At 47.4% G+C, this 19,198-nt stretch overlaps 1 protein-coding gene across 1 annotated transcript in view; it reads right to left on the reverse strand.

Annotated features, from left to right (window-relative positions):
* Positions 1-1,493: 1,493 nt before the first annotated feature.
* DOCK2 (dedicator of cytokinesis 2) overlaps positions 1,494-19,198 on the reverse strand; it is a 397,882-nt gene continuing 380,177 nt past the window's right edge. The window contains exons 45-52 of the mRNA XM_038534784.1: positions 15,457-15,633; positions 13,965-14,048; positions 8,485-8,622; positions 6,824-6,951; positions 5,718-5,889; positions 4,582-4,702; positions 2,959-3,101; positions 1,494-2,042 (exon numbers count right to left, since the gene is read on the reverse strand). Coding sequence (XP_038390712.1) covers positions 1,980-2,042; positions 2,959-3,101; positions 4,582-4,702; positions 5,718-5,889; positions 6,824-6,951; positions 8,485-8,622; positions 13,965-14,048; positions 15,457-15,633 — 1,026 coding nt within the window. The 3' untranslated portion in view covers positions 1,494-1,979. The remainder of the gene's footprint in view (positions 2,043-2,958; positions 3,102-4,581; positions 4,703-5,717; positions 5,890-6,823; positions 6,952-8,484; positions 8,623-13,964; positions 14,049-15,456; positions 15,634-19,198) is intronic.

Below are 19,198 nucleotides of genomic sequence, written 5' to 3' on the forward strand. Positions count from 1 at the left end.
ACTTTTCCAGGACACGGCAATAGTGGCTGCAACTGGGTGATTTTTGCAAGATGCCTTGGTAAGAAATGACATCTGTAATTACAAGGCAAAGGATTGTGTCTGTTCTTCTACAGCTGTGGGAAAAGGGGAGACCATTTTTCATCTCTGTTGAGATTTTGTCACAGCAGTTTGAAGAGGAGACATTTCAAAGTTAAATATTGGGATCTCATAGTTTGAACCGAGAAACAGCAGGCCTGGGAGGCTCGAGCCTATAACCCAGAAAGGAAGAAGGGAAACAGGAACAACTGATGCACTAAAGGACACTCAGGCTCCAGTGTCTGCACGTGAAGCATAGAGATGTCCAGAGGTATCTGGCTCCTCAGCTCCTTTAGGGCCTCACTTCTCCAGAACTCCTTCGGAAAGTGAATTCAGCCAGATTCCAAACCTTCAGGAGCTTTCTCCTCACCTTAGAGAAACCATAACTCAGACAAAACACCAACTACCACCGTATCAGAACTTTGTAGATGGTTGAGGGAATTGGAGGCTGCCCCAGCAGCAACAGGTCTAGGGCTTGGCAAGGGGAGCTGGAAGAAAGAGACCGGGGTGGCCAAAGGCTTTGGGGACTCAGGCATGAAGGTGTCTGCACAGAGTCATGGTCAAAAGCCAAGCTTCCTGTCTGGCTGCCTGGGTTTGAATCCCAGCCATTCCACTTACCAAGTGGATGATCTTAGGTCATGTCATGCCTCTGTTTATTCATCTGGGTAATAATCACACCCACCTCTTAAATCTTGATATAGGAAGCTAGTTCTTATGTCTGTAACACTGTTCTGGGGGAAGTCAAGCTCAATCATTTTGAGCTCTTATCATTCTTATCCCTCACTACCCCAGGGACCCTGTCTTTAAGAAGGACCCTGTCCACCCTACATCACTAGATGGCTCTAGCTCTGTGCTCCATGTTGCCATGCACTTAAATCCACCCAGAACTGACTTCCTTCCCAGAGGGGGTCTTTGGCCTCTGCCGAGACCTCTTCTTGCACAGTTCCCTTGGGTTATGGAGGTGACCCTCTGTTCCCATCACGCTCTCTTCTCTGCCCAGAGGACCTCCTCACCTTATTTGGGTCTCATCTGAGAAGTTCGTGATTCCTCCAAGAAAAGCTACCACTCTGACCTGGTGACACAATCAAAAGGCCAGACCACTTGGCCTAACTGTTTTCCTAACTCTTGGTTGGGTAGATTTTCCATTCCTTTCCAGAAGAGGAAAAAGGTAGTATGAAGATCACCTGAAGAATATTCTGGCAGACTTTTCCGGCATCCCTACTCCCCAGCATTCAGCCCCTAAGGAACTGGAATCGTAGAGAAGATTCCTGGGGGTGGCATGGACAAGATGGGCAAATCTGGTGCTTGTGACAGGCTGGGGCCAGGCTCCTTAACATCACTGCAGGCCCTGGGTGGCCTGCCTTCCCACCTTCTGCAAGCTGCAGGGATGCTGTTGATGGAATTATGCAACAACGCTGACTGGAGCCATGGACCCAGTTTTATTGTCAGTAAGAAACAGCAACACTTTGGAGAAGATCAGCTAGGAAAAAGACTGGTTGGTTGTATTAAAAAATGTAAAGTACAAAACTATTAACCAAAAATAAAATAAAAGAATACTTTAAAGGCTTTTCTGTTAAGTGCTAGGACTTAAAAAAAAATGAAATAAAAATACAGCTCCTTATTGCTAAGAAACCAGGTTACAAAAAGATGTGCCTAGGATGTTGGGGAGAGCATGGTGGGAGAAAGCATCCTTGCTGGCTCCTCATGTGTGCAGCCCAGAACCCAGGCTGGGGTGTCCTCACCCATCTCCTGGATTACTGGAGACCAGATCAGCCCTTGTTTCCCCTGAGTGAGGGCCACTGGAAGGAGGTCTCCCCACTGAAGCATCAACATCCCACTGTGTCTCTCTTCCTCTGGAAACTCTCCTCTCTGGCTTCCCACATGTGGCCTTGGTCACCAGCAGCTCACAGGTCTGAGGACAGGAAGTCCGGGATCTGCTTGCCTTCTTCAGCAGTTTTGCTGGCCAGCTTTATGGGAGAAGAAAACAAACACACGCAACCCCAGGATGGGAATCTCATGAGCACCAAATCAGGGCTTCCCAGTCCCAATCGCAAGGATGTCTGCGCAAAGCCCAGGGCATATGAGGTAGGATGACCCTGAATGTGGCCAGAGAGGCAGTACCTCTAAGTGTCTAGAGCACCGACTTTGCTGTTTCGTGCACTGCGGGCCAGTGGCTTCCCTAACTCCGTGAGCCATATAAAATCCTCACAGGCACTGTGGAAAGTCACATCGGACAAGGTTTAGAAAGTGCTCCGCATGGTGCCTGGCTCACTGCACGCTCACAGTAAACTTGCGACTATTATAGTAGCAGAGTTCTGGTTTATATCATCTTGAGGATCAGAAGTGTCAACCGTACTTTTTTTTAAATCTTGAGTAAAGACTGACAAGTAACAATAGGAGATGGGATTTAAAAAGTCAGGGCTTGGAAACTAACTTTTAATTAGTAGGATTTTGTAATATAGGTTGAATAGGAAAGCTCCTCCAAAAAAAAAAAAAATTAAAAAGCACTTTCAGCTTCTAAAGATAGCTGACTGTTGTGGCTCTGACAGGCACCCCAAAGGGCAGTTCAAGAAAAGGACGGTGACTGGTCCTGAGGTCCCAGGGGCCCTGTGTGTGCTCTTGACACGTGACTGCAGCCCAGCTGGGGTCAGTCCTGCTCTGAGACCAGGGCCCAAGAGGAAAACTGCAGTGGTGGCATTTCTGGCCAGTGTCCCAGCCCCTGCAGACCCTGACCATGCTTCCCGGGGAGTGCTCACATGTGTGTGCGTGTGATGCACACACATGCTTGCCTCCCCTCCTTCCCATTTTCTCCTCTCTCTGCCTTGCTTTCTTCCCATATCCCCTCCCACATACCCTCATCTTTCCACCCATCTGGGTCCTCACCATTGTCTTGAAGAACTGATTTACTTTCTTTCGTTTGAGTGTCTTCTTGTCGCCGTCTGAGAAAGGGAAGAAGGTCTGGCTGAGGCGGGGGGACGAGTTGGCGTCATCCATCCCAGGCATGCCTGCCACTGAGAGCGTGAGGGCTGGAGGGAGAGTGGAGAGAGGGAGTGAGTGGGTGGGCAGAGGAGAGGCAGGGGACAGGAGGGTGACGTGGGGGAGGCAGGCAGGAGACAGGCTGGGGGACAGAGACAGAAGCCAGGGAGGACACATCATGGTGCGAGGCAGGAGGTGGGAAGGCCTGCTTGCTGCCTTGAAGGGGGCTGTTGAAGCTGTCCTCCCAGGCAGGGCTTGCCAACCCCACACGCAGGGCCCTTGGTGGAACCTCTGTGCTAGAACACCGGGGATGTGGGGGAAAGCCTCCTGGCCGCTGCCGCTCTGATTTCCTCAAGGGACATAGCCTTTTGCCCCAAGGTGGGGAGACAATGTGAGCTTACTCACCCTTCCCCTTTCTATACCAGGAACCTGGCTTTCTCACTTTTCCCCAAGGCAGAGAGAACTGGCAGTTACAGTTCTCAGCTTGGAGACACACAGACCTGACAAATCACCTACCTCTGGATGCTCAGTTTTGACCTTGGTAACATGGGGACAAGAGCACAGACCTCCAGGGTATCATGGTAGTGTGAGGATGACAGTGACATGACTGTGTGTCTGGCCAGACAACCACAGCTTAGGGTACAACTGGGCAGGGGTCAAAGGCACAGTTCCAGAGGCAAAGGGCCTGGCCTGAACTCAGCCTCTGTCTTTTCCCAGCTGGTGATGTGTGAGAGACTGACATTCTCAATGCCTCAGCTTTCTCATCCACACAATGGAGCTAAAGACACCATCTACTTTGTAGCTATGTGTTGAGGTATAAATAAAAGATGAAGATTTTAGCACAGGGCCTGGTATTGGTCAGCACTCAGGACATTTCCTTGTTGAGATCTGCCTGCCAAGTTCCACAGGGCAGTGCAGGTCTGTCTTGCTCCTCTCTGCCCTCGTCCTTGGTGCAGAGAGCATGGCACAGAGTGGCTGGCACAGGGACAGCTGTGTGTCAGATGCAGTGATCTTGGGTGTGCCCATCCCAATTAGGGCTGCAGGATCCCCCTCTGTGTGCTGCTAACATCCTTCCTGGACGATGACTGAGTGATGGCAGAAATAGGTATGAACACCTATGAATTAAACACTTGCAACTATAAGATGTGGTAGCAATTTCTGCATCTTCCAGAAATAGTGTTCCAGGTCAACAAAGGAAACATAGAGTTTCTGGCCTGTGGGGAGGTCTGGCTGACTGAAAATTTGTCACACCAGGATAGCTCTGGCATGACAAATGGCTTCCCAGTGAATCCTGAGGACCAGAGTGACAACAGGCTTCCACCCCAGCCCCAGGCAGAGCTTGCAGATCGGCTTCCCCTACAGAAGCGGGTGTGGTAAGAGCTCAGAGGACAGGGGCCCCCGAGCAGAGCCCCTATCCCCCAGGATACCTGGCCCCTTTGCTGTACAGATACAGTCCCCACCCGTCTTCCACCTCCTGGAAGGCTCTGCTGTCTCTGTACCTTCTGGCGCTGGTGATGGCAGGGTGCATACCTGGGATGGTGGGCATGGATTGACTGGCAAAACTCATCTGAGAGAGGATGGATGCCCTGGGGGGAATGGCAGCATGCTCCGAGAGGTTGGTGTCACTCATGAACTCGTGCTTCCTAGAAAGCTGAATAGATACACCATGTATGCACATGTGCTTATGTGTGCGCATGTACACACACAAACAGACACACATACACCACATAGGCTTAGCGTTAGGCAGCTGTGGGCCGTAAAAAGTCAGTGACAAAGTACACAAAAGCTTTTGTGTACCTTGTACCAAGTTGACTTATTCTGCTTTGTATCATTCCATGCCAGCCTGCCACGTATGGGTGCATAGGCTGCATACTATATAACTCTAGGAGCTGCGGGGGGGCATTCATTTAGACTATCATGTGAATGATACCCCCTAGAATTATAAAACACAGAAGACTTATTTCCAGTCTTCTCCCCTGGCAAGAGTAGCCTCTGAGGTCTACTGGGAAGTTTGTTGAGGGTCTTGTCTTTACTGGAAGGCATCTTAGTTGGACCCCTGCCCTTTCATCTGGCACCCCTCCCTGGCCAGTACATGTAATCCCTCTCCCCTTCCTAGGCTCCAAGAATGCCTTCAACAAACTTCTCTTTCAGGGGAAACTAAGATTTGAACCCAATGACACCAAAGTCACTATTAAATAGCTATTAGAAGACAAAAACTCTCAAAGCCGGGGCAGGGAGTCCATCTCTGCAACTGCAGCCAGGCTCTAAGTTTCACTAGAGGAGCCCAGCAGGTCTGAGATGTCAGTGGTTGGAATGGCCCTTGGGCTAGGGACAGGGCTGGAGAAGTAGAAGCAGCTGGCTGTTCTCCCTCTCTTGGAGTGTCACAGGCAGCTTCTCCCATCCCGCAAAGCCCCGCACCATGGTGGGAGAGACATGCACAGGCTGGAATCCAACAGCCCAGGGGCAAATCCCAGCTCCGTCCTGTCAGGTGGTGTGGACACTTGCAGTACTTCAACTCCCTGCTCCGCAGATGCCTCTGCATCACCTCTCTCACTGTAGATGGGAGGATCAAGTGGGACCTGGTCGGGGGGGTGGGGCAGACAGTATGCCTGTTCTGCAGCAGAGATGTGCTAATGGGTCAGAGGCATCCTTCCAGGGCCACTCACCCGCTTCAGGTCTGATTCGGCTGCTGCCTTCTCGTCTGCAAACACCACGCTGCTCCTCTTGGCCCTCTTCTTGGACCTCCGCAGCTTCACTTCTGGCAGCGTGCTCCCCACAGAGATCATCTCCACTGGCTCTGCTTTTGGAGTCTTAGGAGTTGCTAATTCCAGGTCAAAGCTGAAGGGTACAGAGGCAGCAGTAGAAACAGCAGTTAGAGCTTCAGTGGAACCACCTTGCAGGGACCCAGACTGGCTGTGATGTCACTACAGGGGGCAGGGGGTAGATCAGCTAACCTGGCAGGGTTTGGGGCAACTTCACTGCTCACTTAATTTGCAAACGTTCCAAATACAGAGCAAAATAAAAGTGAAGGAGGTGAGCCATAAAGCAGGAAAGACTGGAGGCGAGAAGAGACACCTGGTTAAGATGTGGCTTTGGATTCAGATCCTTTACTGAATGCCTTTGTGCATATCTCTTAGCCTCCCTGAGCCATTATTTCCTTTCAGTTAATGCAGGTGTTTGCAGGACCTTGCAGGTAGCCGCACGATGAGGTCTGAGGACTCCTTAGCACGTTCTTGTATGTGGAGAGTCCTCGGCTCACATCCTCATGTCCTTAGAGTGGTGGAGTTGGGCTGGGTGGAGCAGAAGACTCCAGGATGGTGGGAGGAGAAAGGTTTTTCTTGAGGTGAGGGAGGACCACCCCCCCCACCCCCACAGAGGGATGAGTGGGTACAGGGGGGTCAGCTCTGCAGGGAGGAGTTGAGGGTACAGCACCCCTGGTAGAGGTGAGAAGATGCCAGACTGAAGCAGGCTCTGTGAGGAGCTCTGGCTGCAGAGATCGCCAGGCTGGGAGAATGCAAACTGGAGGTGCATCTGCTGGGGCCTTAGGAAAAGCTACCTTGGGCTTGGGCCGCAAAATGAACCCGTCTCAGTGGCATTGAGGGTACAGGGTGGCTGTGAGGGTTTAGTGAGGCACCAAGTAGTCAAAGGCTTTTAAGCAGAAGGGTAGGGAGGTGGTGTAAAGGTGGCCTCTGGGGCAAGAGGGGGAGCAACAAGGCTTTGTTGGGGGCAGAAGGGAGTAGGAGTGCAGGGGGTTCCTGGGGCAGGGACTGACCTCTCAGAGGTGGTCTTGCTGGGAGTGCTGCAGTCAGAGTTCATGGAGGCCATAGAGATAATGGACATCTGCCTGTAGGAACGCAGCATCGACCGTGGACGGCCCACTCGCCTGTCCTCAAAGTCGGGCTGCAGGTGGGGAGAACAGAGTAGTTAGCAGCCAGGCCGGCCCTCCAGTTGGATGGGCCAGGTAATTCATGTGGCTTCTGCCTTCCTGCTGCCTCCTCCACCTAAGCCAGGAGGAGCTGCAAGGCAGAGCAGGGCATCAGGACAAAAATTGCTGACTGGCTGAAGCTAGGAGGTAGTTGTTTTAAAAAAGAATAGGGCTGGCCTTCATTCCTTGTTCCTGGGAGGTGACCTCTTAACCTTTGCACTTTCTCCAGTGACAGGAGTGTCTTCATTCTTCATGGTGGCTGCCTGATACTCCTGAGAAGACTCAGGCTGGAGGCCCAGCCAGAGGGACCAACTGTGCGGTTATAGGGTCAGGCTGTGAACCAGCTGATAGCAGCTCAATCTCTAGGGAGGAAAAGGTCCTGGAGACTGATTTCAATTATGTGACCAATGAGTCACCCCCTCATGACTATGTAATAAATCTCAATAACAATTTTCAACACTGGCCAAGGTGAGTCTCCTGGTGGGTAATCATATGTGGATGTGCTGGCAGGGTAGGTAGGGTGATATGTTTCGAGGGCACAGACCTCACCCTATGTATCTCATCATTTGGCTGGTCCTACTAATTTGTATTCTTTATCATAAAACTGTAATCATAAGCATAGTGCTTTCTTGAGTTCTGTGGAATTCTGTGAACGTGAAGGGGGTTGAGGGAGTTCCCATATTTGTAATCAGTTGGTCAGAAGTGCAGGTGGTCTGGGAACCCTGGTGTCTGAAGTGAGGGCAGTGGAGGACTTTGCCCTTAACCTGTGAGATCTGACCTAATTCTGAGTAGTTGACAACCGAATTCCATTGCAGCGTCATGTCACTGTTGGAAGACAGCTTGTTTCATGGAAAAACTTGGGCCAGATGACAAGAGGCCCGGGTTTACCTCTACACTTTCTCAGGAACTCATGCTCCCTCTCTGGGCCTCAGTTTTGTAATCTATAAAATCAGAGGCTTGAGCCGCATGGCCTCTATGAGAGGGCACAGCCTTGATGTTTTAGGATTCCACTTCCTAGGGAAGAGGATAAAAACGTCTCTGTGAGCACCAGGTCCCTGGCTTCTTTATGTCACAGAGACTATTAGTGGCCAAAAGCATTGGCTTTGGAGGCCAACAGAGCCAGGTGAAAATTCTGGCCTCCCCTCACTTGCTATGTAGCCCTTGGCAAGTAACTTAACATTTTTGAACCTCCAAAAGAGATGTAAGGAGTTGAAAATCATTCCTACTTCCCAGGCGTGTTGTGAGGACTTAACGACTGGTAGATACCAAGTGCTGAGATCAGCCTGGGCACATACTAGGTGCTTTGGCAGTCTCGAAGCACTAAGGGCTCACTTGCCTGGGGGTGTTTGTCTGGGGGTGACTGTCAGGGATCATGTTTAGAGGATGGTTCTACTGGATCAGTTCCTCCTCCTCCAGAGCAGGTTCCTTTGCTGGGTCTCTGCCAGCCCCACTCCCCACACCCCCACTCTACCAGTCTCACCCCTCTCAGCCGCAGGGACCACCCGTACCATTTCTCTGACACCATACTCCTTCTCCACCTTCGCTTTCAGGTTCTTGAAACATTCTTCCATCCGGTCGTGGAAGGGTCGCAGATTCTCTGACACCCTTTTCTCATGGATTTTAATTCCAGCTCCCAGGAAAGGGATCTGGAGAGAAAGGTGGTAAATGAAGAACTTGTTGAGGGCATTGAGGCCTCTGAGACCTTCACACAAGACACAAGGTCTCTAGCTCTGGGAAATAGGGAAACTGTCACCCTGGTGTTTGCTCTGGAAGAGGAAAAAGACTTCCAGCCACCCCTGCCCCGTAGGAGGTCAGATTCCTATTAGAGGCTGTATGTTTAGGAAAGAATCCCTGTTATGAATCTACTGAAGGGCAGAGTGTGGGGCTAGTGGGGAGGAAGTTCTGTGGTTCTCAGGTAAAACCTTGCCCCAAAATCTCTAGGCAATGCAAAAGGGAAAGTATGAATGTCAGATAGAAGGGGGATAGAAGAAAAGAAAGGCTGAAAGGAAAACTTGGAGTGATACAGCCTTGTCTTATGACATTGGAGGTCCAATTATTCTTTAGGTGGTTGCTGAAGATCGATAGGGATGTGTTAATACCCTAAGGCACTAGCAGAGTTTTTAAAAAGTGATGATAAAGGCTTGGCAAGGTGGAGAAGGATGAGGTGACTGATGGGAGGAAGTTAAACTCACTTATCAACAAAAGAAGTCAATGGAATGCTGTCTAAACAGTAGCTAGAAGGAAGAGTAGCTGATTCACAGTGGCCACTACTAGAAGGAATGCTGAGAAAGATAGTGTGGCCTCAGTGAAACATAACTAGGGGTGCAAAGAGATAGAATATAGATTATTTTGAAGAAAAAAATTAACATTTCCATGATGGTAACATAAGGACACTGCTGCCTTCTTCTCTGGGAGATATTCCTGAAAGGACAGGGTGAATGAGAAACTGAAATCTTTTTTTTTTTTTTTTTTTTTTCGAGAAACTGGTATCTTATCTGACCTATTTCATGTCCAGTGGATGGAGGATGGCAACTGACCTCCTGGAGCAGAGGTGGGAGTTAGTGATAAGAAGAGGTCAATCTGCTTCTAGGAACCCATAAGCGGCTTAGGGATTGGAGGTAGCGGTTATCCCAAAAAAGTCAGGGTGACTTGAGAAGCTGAACACAGAGGGATAGGTTGAAATTCTATGACAGGAGCAGTTAGATCTCCAGGTCCTCATCACATCATCTTGTGGACAAGTGCTATATTTTCCCATTTCCCCAAGAAGAAGGAGCTTATCCTCTAGAACAATTAGAACAAGTTGTTCTGGGCTTGAGGGTACCAAGCACCACGGATGGCAGGGATGAGGAGCCAGACTAGAAATAGGGACTTGAAGGGGAAGTTTGTACACTGATAGGAAGCCCTTTACTTCCCAAGTCCCAAAGTCCAGCAGCAAAGCTGCCAGGATTATCTTTCCTATGTTTGAAAGATCTGTTGTCAAAGAAAGTGAATGACCCATTATTTAGTCATGTGTGGATCACTCAGTTACCATAGAGTGATGCCATTTAGTTGACAAAGCCACCACCCATGTACACAGAGCTTCACTCGACTCTTCTATGCCTTAGTTTTAATTATGATGATCACCAGACATTTGAAGAGGCTCTCCAGTAAGAGAGAGAGAGAGAGAACAGAACCAACAGAAAAGAAAGCAAAAAGGAAGGAAGGGAGGATCAATGAACTAATTTGGAAAAACAAAACAAAACAAAACAAAACAAAAAAACAGGGAGAATAGAGAGGACCTAAGAAAGCATTATTTTTAAAAGTTCAATTAATATAAAGAAACAGGAAAGATCCTCCATCGATGAAATAAGACAAAGATTTTATTTAAAAAAGAAGAACAGAAATCCCACATAGAAAAACTACTAAGATGTAGTTAAAGAATGGAGGTACCTTTATAGCCTGAGTTTTACACATTAACAAAGACAGGAAATCACTTATCTAGGCATCTATCTCAAAATTTTAGTAAAAGTACATTGAATTAAACACAATAGTAAAAGGAAGGACATAGTAAAAGTGAGAGTAGGTATGGATGACAAAGGAAACAAACTTACAGCAGAGAGAATTGAGGAAGCCAAAGCTCATTCTTGGGAAAACCCTTTTTTGATATCCAGCAAGGCTAAAGATGCCTGACCTTGAAATTCTAGTACTAGTTACTTACTGAGGGAAGTGAGTTTGTTTGCCAAAAGACATGAACAAGAATGTTCATCGCAGTTTTATTCATGCCATACAAAACCCAAGAGCAACCCGAATGTCCGCGACAAGAGAATGGATCAATAAATTGGTTTGTCACTAGTATGTTGTATATTCATGCCCTGGATGAGGGAAGCAAAAAACATAAACCTCTGATATATGCAACAGCCTGGTTGAGCCTCAAAGGCATTATGTTGGGTAAAAGAAGCCAGACACATGGTAGTGCATACTGTGTAGTAGTACATATGGATAATAGCATTTATATGAAATTCAAGAACAGGCAAAACTAACCTATGCTGATTGAAGTCTGGCAGTATTTACCAGAGCTAGATATTCTCACATACTATAACCGACTCCATGCCTAGGTACACACCCATCAGAAATTATGCATATGTGTGCCCCAAAGACACATATAAAGATGTTCAGAACAGCATTCCTTATAATAACCCAAACTACAATCAACCAAAATCTCCATCAGTTGAGAAATAAATGAATATGTTTTGGTATAGTTCCACAATCCTGCTGTCCAGACCATTATATACATCAATGAAAATGGATGATAGCTCTGTACAAGATGAATGAATTTTACAGACATAACATTGAGCAAATAAGTTAGATCCACAGAATGCAGACTGTGTGGCTTCATTTGTATTATAGGCCAAAAATAAGCAAAAGTGAATGCCAGTGTTTAGGAGTGAGAGCCTGAGTTGTAAAAACTATTTTTAAAACAGCAAGGAAACGATTACTGTAAAAACAGGAGAGTGGTCAGCCTTGAGGAGGACAAGCAATGACTCTAGGCTAGGCTTCTAGACATAAGCTGGCACCTGGGTGCTGGCAGGATTCTACTTCTTCATCTAAATGGTGGTCATATGGGTGTACATTTTGTGATAAATCAATGTGCTGTATATTTTTGCTATGTTTATTTTTCTGTGTGTAATCTCACAAAATGTTTAAAAGATGAAAAAACCATAGACATCTTTCCATGCCCATAAATATAGAGAAAATCTTTACAAAGAAAAAATTAGAAACAATTGATCTTGAGATCTGTAAAATGTTGAACATGGAAAACACTTGGAAAGTTTTGTTTTTTGTTGTGTTGCTAGACTAGGTGCTAGGATATTCCCCTTTGAAATCTAAAGTTGTCAGGCTTTGAGAAAAATCCAAGTGTATCTGGCTCTGTGAAACTAAGATCCAATTTAGAATTAAACTCCAAGAGGTCAGGGAGCAGGCCTAATTTTGTCCAGCACTATTTCAGTTGCTGGAAACACAGTAGGATCTCAATAAAGGTACAAGAATGGATAGACGGGACAAGGAAGAGCTAATTCGCTGTAATATTACTTCACCATGACAGGGCAACCTTTTAAGCGTTAAGTGCCCATAGTTAGGGTGCCTGGACCCCGAGTGGGAGGGACATGGCCCCCTGAGGTAGGTACAGGGTAGGAAGTGGCCTTTAACATGGGGGCTTGTTGGGGGCAGGGGGAATGTGTTGGGGAGAAGGTGACCACTAGGGGGCACTGTCTGAAGAGGCCAAGCTAATGGCCCTTAGAAGCTGTAAGGTCTAATGATACGCTTTCAAAGTCTCCCTTCTTTGTAGTGTCCCTCCATTACCTCCAAGACTTTGACAGAGTTCTTTTAGAAGGCACAGGCTGGCACTAGCTGTGCTGTGAGAATGAGGTTTGTGCTTTGGGTGTGGTGGACACAACATGGAAGGTCCATTACCAGGTGATAAGACCTGCCCAGTGGAGAGGCCCAGGGTAGTGACATGGATTGAGAATGACACCCAACAACCAAACAAATTTGTGTGACATGCTAGCCCTCCCTGGGGCATCCCAGAAATATCTGAGAAGGGGACCCAATCAAAGCCAGGCCTTCCTGATTGCCAGGATGGGGATAATGAGAGGGGATACCATTATTTGAGTAGTAAAGGACATAACGACCTCAGGAAGCTGGGGATCTTGGGGAGGTTTGGGTTTCACAGGTGGCACAAGGTAAGACGGGAGAGAAAATTCCAGACACACAAAATGCACTCAGGAAACCGTGTCTGTGCAGCACTTACTGTTTCATTTTTAAAGCCTTGCTTTGCATAAATTGGCAGAGGCAGAGAAGGACCTGAATTAGGAATCCTTATTTTAAGAAAAGAGGCTGCACCCAGTGCTTCTCATTCCCTGATTTCCCTAGAGTAACAAAAAACTCTCTACCACAATAGCTTGCTTTTCTTTGCATGGTGACTGGCAAGAAGAGAGGGAGGGAGGACAGGCAGCTGCAAACTGCTGCCCCCTGCTCTGTGCCTCCCCAGCTCCTGCCCTCTGGAGCCCACCTGCTGTTCTGGGTGCTGAGTGGTCCCTGCAGAGCAGGTTGATGTTTGAGGTTGGGGAGCCTTGTCCTTTGAAAGCCTCTGGTGTGGGGGGGTCTTGTGGGCTGTTTATTCTCTAGGGAGTAGGGGAGAGAGGGAGAGAGAAATAAAGGGAGAGAGAAGGAGGGAGAGAGAACAGAGGAGAGGGAGCCAGAGAAAGGCAGAGAGAAGGAGGGAGGGAAGTGAAGAGAGGAGTAAGATGTGAGGGGCAGAGGGAGGCAAAAGACTGGAGGGAGAGAACCAAGAAAGGCCTAAGAGAAAAGAAGAAAGGGACAGATGCACAGGAGACAAGAGATCAGAGAAGAGCATGGAGGGAGGGGATGGGGTACAAGGAGAGAAGGGATACAGGGGAGACAAGCGGGGTGGTAGGAAGGACAGCGCCTTCCAAGTTTTCTGGCTTGGCTCTGGAGGCACAGAATGCAGGCCCTTTGACCAAAACCCCAACAAATGAAGGCCTCAATTATTTCCAAACCTGATAATCCATCTGAGCATTATCTGCAACTAACTGGGTCAGCTTTAGGAGGTGGGGGTGGGGTCCAAAAATCTTCTATTATCTGATTGGCACATGTCAGGTCATGGGCCTGGCTCTCATTTCAGTCCCACTGGGAAAAGCCACCACCTCGGAATCCAACATGCATGCAATAAAGCAGTCTTAGCAACATGCAGCACAGCATGCTGCCCAGCACCTGTATGGCACCCCAAGGGTGCAGTACCCCAAATCCCAGTTCCAGGATGAATCTGCTCATGGGAGATGGATTCGGAGAAGGGCAGAAAGTCAAGGGACAGGAGAAGAGGTTACACTAGGTTATTGGCAGGCAGCCAGAGACTAGCTAGCAGAAGGCAAGGGAGCCTGAAGAGGACAGGAAGGAGGCAGGGTGACCCCGTTCCAGTCCAGCTATGATTTACCTGCCACGCAATCAGGTCCTTGAGCCGGCTCAGTCTTTCCTGGTCCTCAGGGTGATCCCTTGTATACTCCTCTGTGAAAAAGGCCTGGGGAGGACAGGCAGGCAGTTTGGGTTTCCTGTTCATTTGGTGTGGACCCCACAACCAATCTCTCTGTTACTGGGAGAGTACTCCATATGAGGACAGCAGGCATGAGGTCACAGGTATTTGGATGGGGCAGGACCTGTCGGGACTGACATTGTTTCCACTTCCTGGAGAGTTGGATCAGAACCCACCAGGCAAGGGCCACAAATCCCAGGGGGGAAGTTCTCAAAGTCTCCCCAGAGCAGATGCCTCAGCATCACTTGGGAACTTGTCAGACATGTATATTCTTGGGTCCCACCCAGACCTACTGAATCAGAACCTATGGGTGGAGTGGAGGTAGGGATGGAGGAAGAAGCTCTCCATGGGATTCTGATGCTCATTCAAGTTTGAGAGCATTGCCCCAGAGAAAAGAACTCAGGAAAGTATTTCACCTGTGGTGCTCTGGCTCCCTTCACCACCTCCCTTACTGGATGTGTTCCTCGCTCTTTCTGGGACTTATGTCCTCAGGGTATATACACAGAAACATGTATTATCACCTCTCAAGGCTGAACAAAGGGTTACTGATGATGACTAATGGATATCCAAGGGTAGCTAGAAGTATTGCTCAGGTGACTGGAATTACTGTCTCTGAATCATACTACTGCACTGTATTCTTTTACGTCAGTGGAGGACATAGGAAAGATAAATAGGGGATTCATTATGACATGTGTTAGAATGAGGAGTCTATTTTCCCCTCTGTGCCACTAATGTATGGACTAGGTAAAAGCTAAATAAAGACTTTTTATTCCACTTCAACGCTGGGAAAGCTATGTTCCTCTACTGAGAAATTGGTATTTTCCCCCAGTAGAAAAGGTGATTCATATAACTATTGGCATTTCTCTTTTTGCCATAGACACCAGGAGGCTCAAAAATAAAATCTATGGCATCTGGGCATCTCTGGAGAGACCTTATGATCCAGATACTTAGATGATAGCTCCCATTTTGGAGCTGGTCTCCTACCCTTTCAATATTTTCACAGATTCTGGGTTTCATTTCTTCCCATTTGTAGAGGTCTTTTCAGTCATCTGTGAAACAGATGGGTTCACACAAGTGGCATGTACTTCGACTTGTGGCTCCTATACTTTCGTGATCTGGCTCAGATCTGGAGCCTTTTCCTGATGGAGATATGTGGATGTGCCCAGTGGGACAGGGGATCCTTGCTCCCCTCCTCCTTCCTGCCACAGCAGAATGTGGCATTGAGTTGGAAAGGAGATGAGAGGGCTGTAGAAACCCTGGAAGGTGTTTGAGGTGTCTCCAACCAATCTGGGAGACAAACAGCCATAGTAAGATAGTGACAAGCAGCTACATCTGCTCACCGACACTCCTGCCGGTGCTCTGTTGCCACCAGGGGGTGGAAAGTGGAAGCCCTCACCTTCTCATACTTGGCGAACCCTCCCATGACAGCAGGGTCCACTATCCCGTTCAGGAGCATGGAAAGCGGATTAATGGGGAGGCTTTCGTCACTCTGGTACTGGTTGATCATCATTAGGATCTTCTCATTGGCCGTGGACATGGTTTCAATGGCATTCTCCAGGGGACTAATTGTGGTCTGTTGAAAACGAGATTACCAAGAAGAAAGGGCTTTAGAAGGTTGCTTTAAAAACAGATATAATTATTGGTATTGATTTCATTTGGGGTTGGAATTCAAATGAAGCAATGCTCCCCCAGGGGCTGTAACAGGCTCTTGTTATAATTAGTGAGCTCTAGGAGCTGTCTTCTGTCTGGGGAGAGACAGGCTAACTTTCTGCTTAGTGAGAAACGCATTTCCCTGGGGAGGAAGAGGCAGGAAGTCTCAGGCATTTGCTGGGGTTTCAGAGGCCTGGCATGCTCCAGGGAGGGGTTTCTCTTCTTATTACCTGGGCCAAACACATTCTAATTCCCCTCCAGTTGTGCACCTACTATGTGTAAGCTATTAGCTGTGTGGGCAGCTGGCAATCTGATCACCCAGGCTGGCCTATAGGAGGTCCTAAGGTTGGTTGTTGTATAAAGGATCACTGCTCCGAGGTGAGTTCAATTTAGTTGAGAAGATCAAACTAAACCCCTTTTCAGCACCTCTTAGAAAGCAATATAAACGGAGTACCATCAAATGGGAACTGGTAAAACGGTGCGATTGTGTGATTTTCAAAAGATGCAATCTGGAATACACAACTAAAGAAGGAGGTCTGCATGCTTTTTCTGTGAAAGGGCCAGACGGTAAATATCTTAGGCTCTGTGGCATAGAGGCAGCCCTGCTTTGCAGAGAAAGCAGCTATAGGCAATATGTAAATGAATGAGCCTGGTTGTTACCGTAGAACAATTTACAAAAATAGGTGCAGGTCAGGTCTGGCCCTCAAGCTGTAGTTTGTGGATTTTTGAACTGAACAATTAAACCTGAGTATAAATCTCAGCTCTGCCATTTTTTATAGCTGTGTGACCTTGGGCAAGTTTTCTAACCCTTCTGAGCTTTGGTTGACTCTGGTAAAACGAGGATAGGAAAACCTGCTTCAGAGAGTAGCTGGTAGGGACACCTGGGTGGCTCAGTGGTTGAACATCTGCCTTTAGCTCAGTGTGATCCCAGAGTCAGGGGATCAAGTCCCACATCAGGCTTCCTGTATGGAGCCTGCTTCTCCCTCTGCATGTGTCTCTGCCTCTCTCTCTTGGTGTCTCTCATGAATAAATGAATAAAATCTTAAAAAAATAAAATTTAAAAAAGAATAGCTGGTAGCCACTGTTATTAATTCTTGTTTCCTGTTAGGACAGAGGGCAGTAGTCCTTTCAAGAAGGGAAGTCTTATGGGCTGGGCAGGGTAGAGGCTGGATGGAAGGGTTGAGTAACTGGAAAGGACTTCCTGGAAGAAGGGACTCGACATTTTATTAACTGTGAAATGATGGTGATATAGTGCCTGCTTCATTGGGTATATAGCAAAGATTGCCTAAGATAATACAACACTTGACTCATAGCAGAGTTCTTTGAAAATTGGCACCTGCGAGTTGTTATATCTACTACGTATGAGAAAGACAGAACCAGCCTCTACAGCCATGCTCTTGGTCATCTTCTCAAACCATTTCCTTGTATCTGTGAAATCCTAGGCTCCTCATCCCCTTGTTTCTGGGAAGTTCTGAAGATGGCTGCTCTCTGCAGTGAGAAGGCCCCGGGAGTAGACTCCTCCTCTTTCTGCGCACTCCCACATTTGCCACATTCACACAAACACATTCAAACATGCACATATACAATGAGGGAAATGAAGTCTAAGGGAAGGCCGCTTGGGCTGGTGAGGGCTGCAGTCCATATGCCACAAGCTGCAACCCATCATCTCATTTCTGGCAAGCACACAGACCAGCCCTGCAGGGCCTTTACAAAGCCGAGAACTAGACTGAGTTCTAAAGGAGATCTATCACGACCACATGGATTGAGACCAGCACCACACCTGGATTTCAACAATAGCCTGGCATGTCTGAAACACACAAGCTTTAATGTGAGTTATTAAAAATGGAAAGTCCTATTGATTGGCTTTTTCCCTCATTTCTGAAGCTATTTTTGAATCTCTGCCTTTAACCTCATTATAGCCATCAGGAATAGAGAATGAAAATGAAAAGTCTTTTGGTTTCTCACCTATGACTGACTATATATCTCTCAGCAGAGTTATGGGGGTTATGTATTTGGTGGGAGGCCTGGATGTCAGGGGCTGATAACAGGAATAAAAGCAATGATTGGGATAATGGGGCCGGCTCCACTGATTGATTGCCTCCCAAGTGTCAGCCCCGCTGGGCTTATTATACCACACTCATGAACTCTCCTTTTGTCCTTCTCCCCACACACAACAGGTCAGGAAGCCTGCCCCAGGGCAGATGGCAGCAGCACTGGAAAGAAATGGGGGAGAGGGTTCCTGATTCCACAGGCGAACTTCTCCCACCACAGACAGCCTGTACTCTGCTACCAAACTTGCCTTATATTGGTACTTAGGACTTAGTCAAGTGCTTGTGTCTCTGGCCCTTTTTCTAAGCTGAGTCTTGGTTTCCTTATCAGCAGTATAGGGTGTGTAATGCTTGCCCAACTTGCTGTGAGGGGAAACAAAATTATAGGGAAGAAAATACTTGGAAACAGTCTTAAAGGGAAGAAACATCAGCCAAAAGATGAGGTGATGGTATTCCTTGCAATCAAGAGGCATTTCATATTCTTCAAAGGCATTTCCCTCATATCACCCTCCTAAATCCTCTTAGGAGTCCCATGAGCTGCACAAGACAGGTGTTGTTGTTAGAATTCACTCCTACCATTGATCGCTTGAACAGTTCAAGTCCACTGTGGCCGTCTGTGTGTCTTTATAAGCAAATAATGGGACTGGACAAGAACCCGGCTCAGGTTTGCACACTGGAGACCTGTAGGCCAAATTGGACCTGGAAAGGTCTATTATTTAGCCCAAACACAAGTTCTCATGTTTTAAAGATTTAATTCAATTGGAGGGTGCTTGCTACAGCTTCCGCCACTCCCTGGTGTCTTAATGCGACTATTTCACATATTTACAGTATCTTGCTGGCTTCTGATGGTTTTTTATTTTGTAGCTTTTGGACTAAATGACCTCTATGGTGGTGCCTTTCAGCTATGAAACTCCATAGTTTTTCAATCTCTATTTTACAGGTGATGAAAACGAAGGCCTGGAGATATACAGTGTCTGTCCAACATTATATAGCTAGTTAATATGGGTCTCTGAACCCCTTGTGAAGACTGCATGTTCCCAGGGCCAAGAACAAGGAAAGAGCCCTCAATATGCAGAACTGACACTTGAATTCCACCAGAAAACACCATTCTGTACAAACAGTACTGTAGTCATGACAATTCGTGAAAGAAACAACTGGGAAGGAGATACAAATTCATATAGGGCAAAAATTTTTTGAAAAGGAACTCACTTGGCAGGCATGAAACTTTTATGTCTGAGCCATCCTGAAGTTCTTATCCTGAGTTCTCATCCTGAAGTAACTCAGCTGAGAGAGGCTCTTAGAGATAAATTCACTCTGATCAACTTTTTGGATGTTTTTTAAACCCCTTCTCTCAAAAGGTATCCGGATAAATGAAGCAAAACAAAAATGTTGACTCTTCCCTAACTTCACAATCCTGAGTTCATAAAACAACCAACTCAG

Source organism: Canis lupus, chromosome 4 (assembly GCF_011100685.1).
Source record: "Canis lupus familiaris isolate Mischka breed German Shepherd chromosome 4, alternate assembly UU_Cfam_GSD_1.0, whole genome shotgun sequence".
Lineage (NCBI taxonomy): Eukaryota > Metazoa > Chordata > Mammalia > Carnivora > Canidae > Canis > Canis lupus.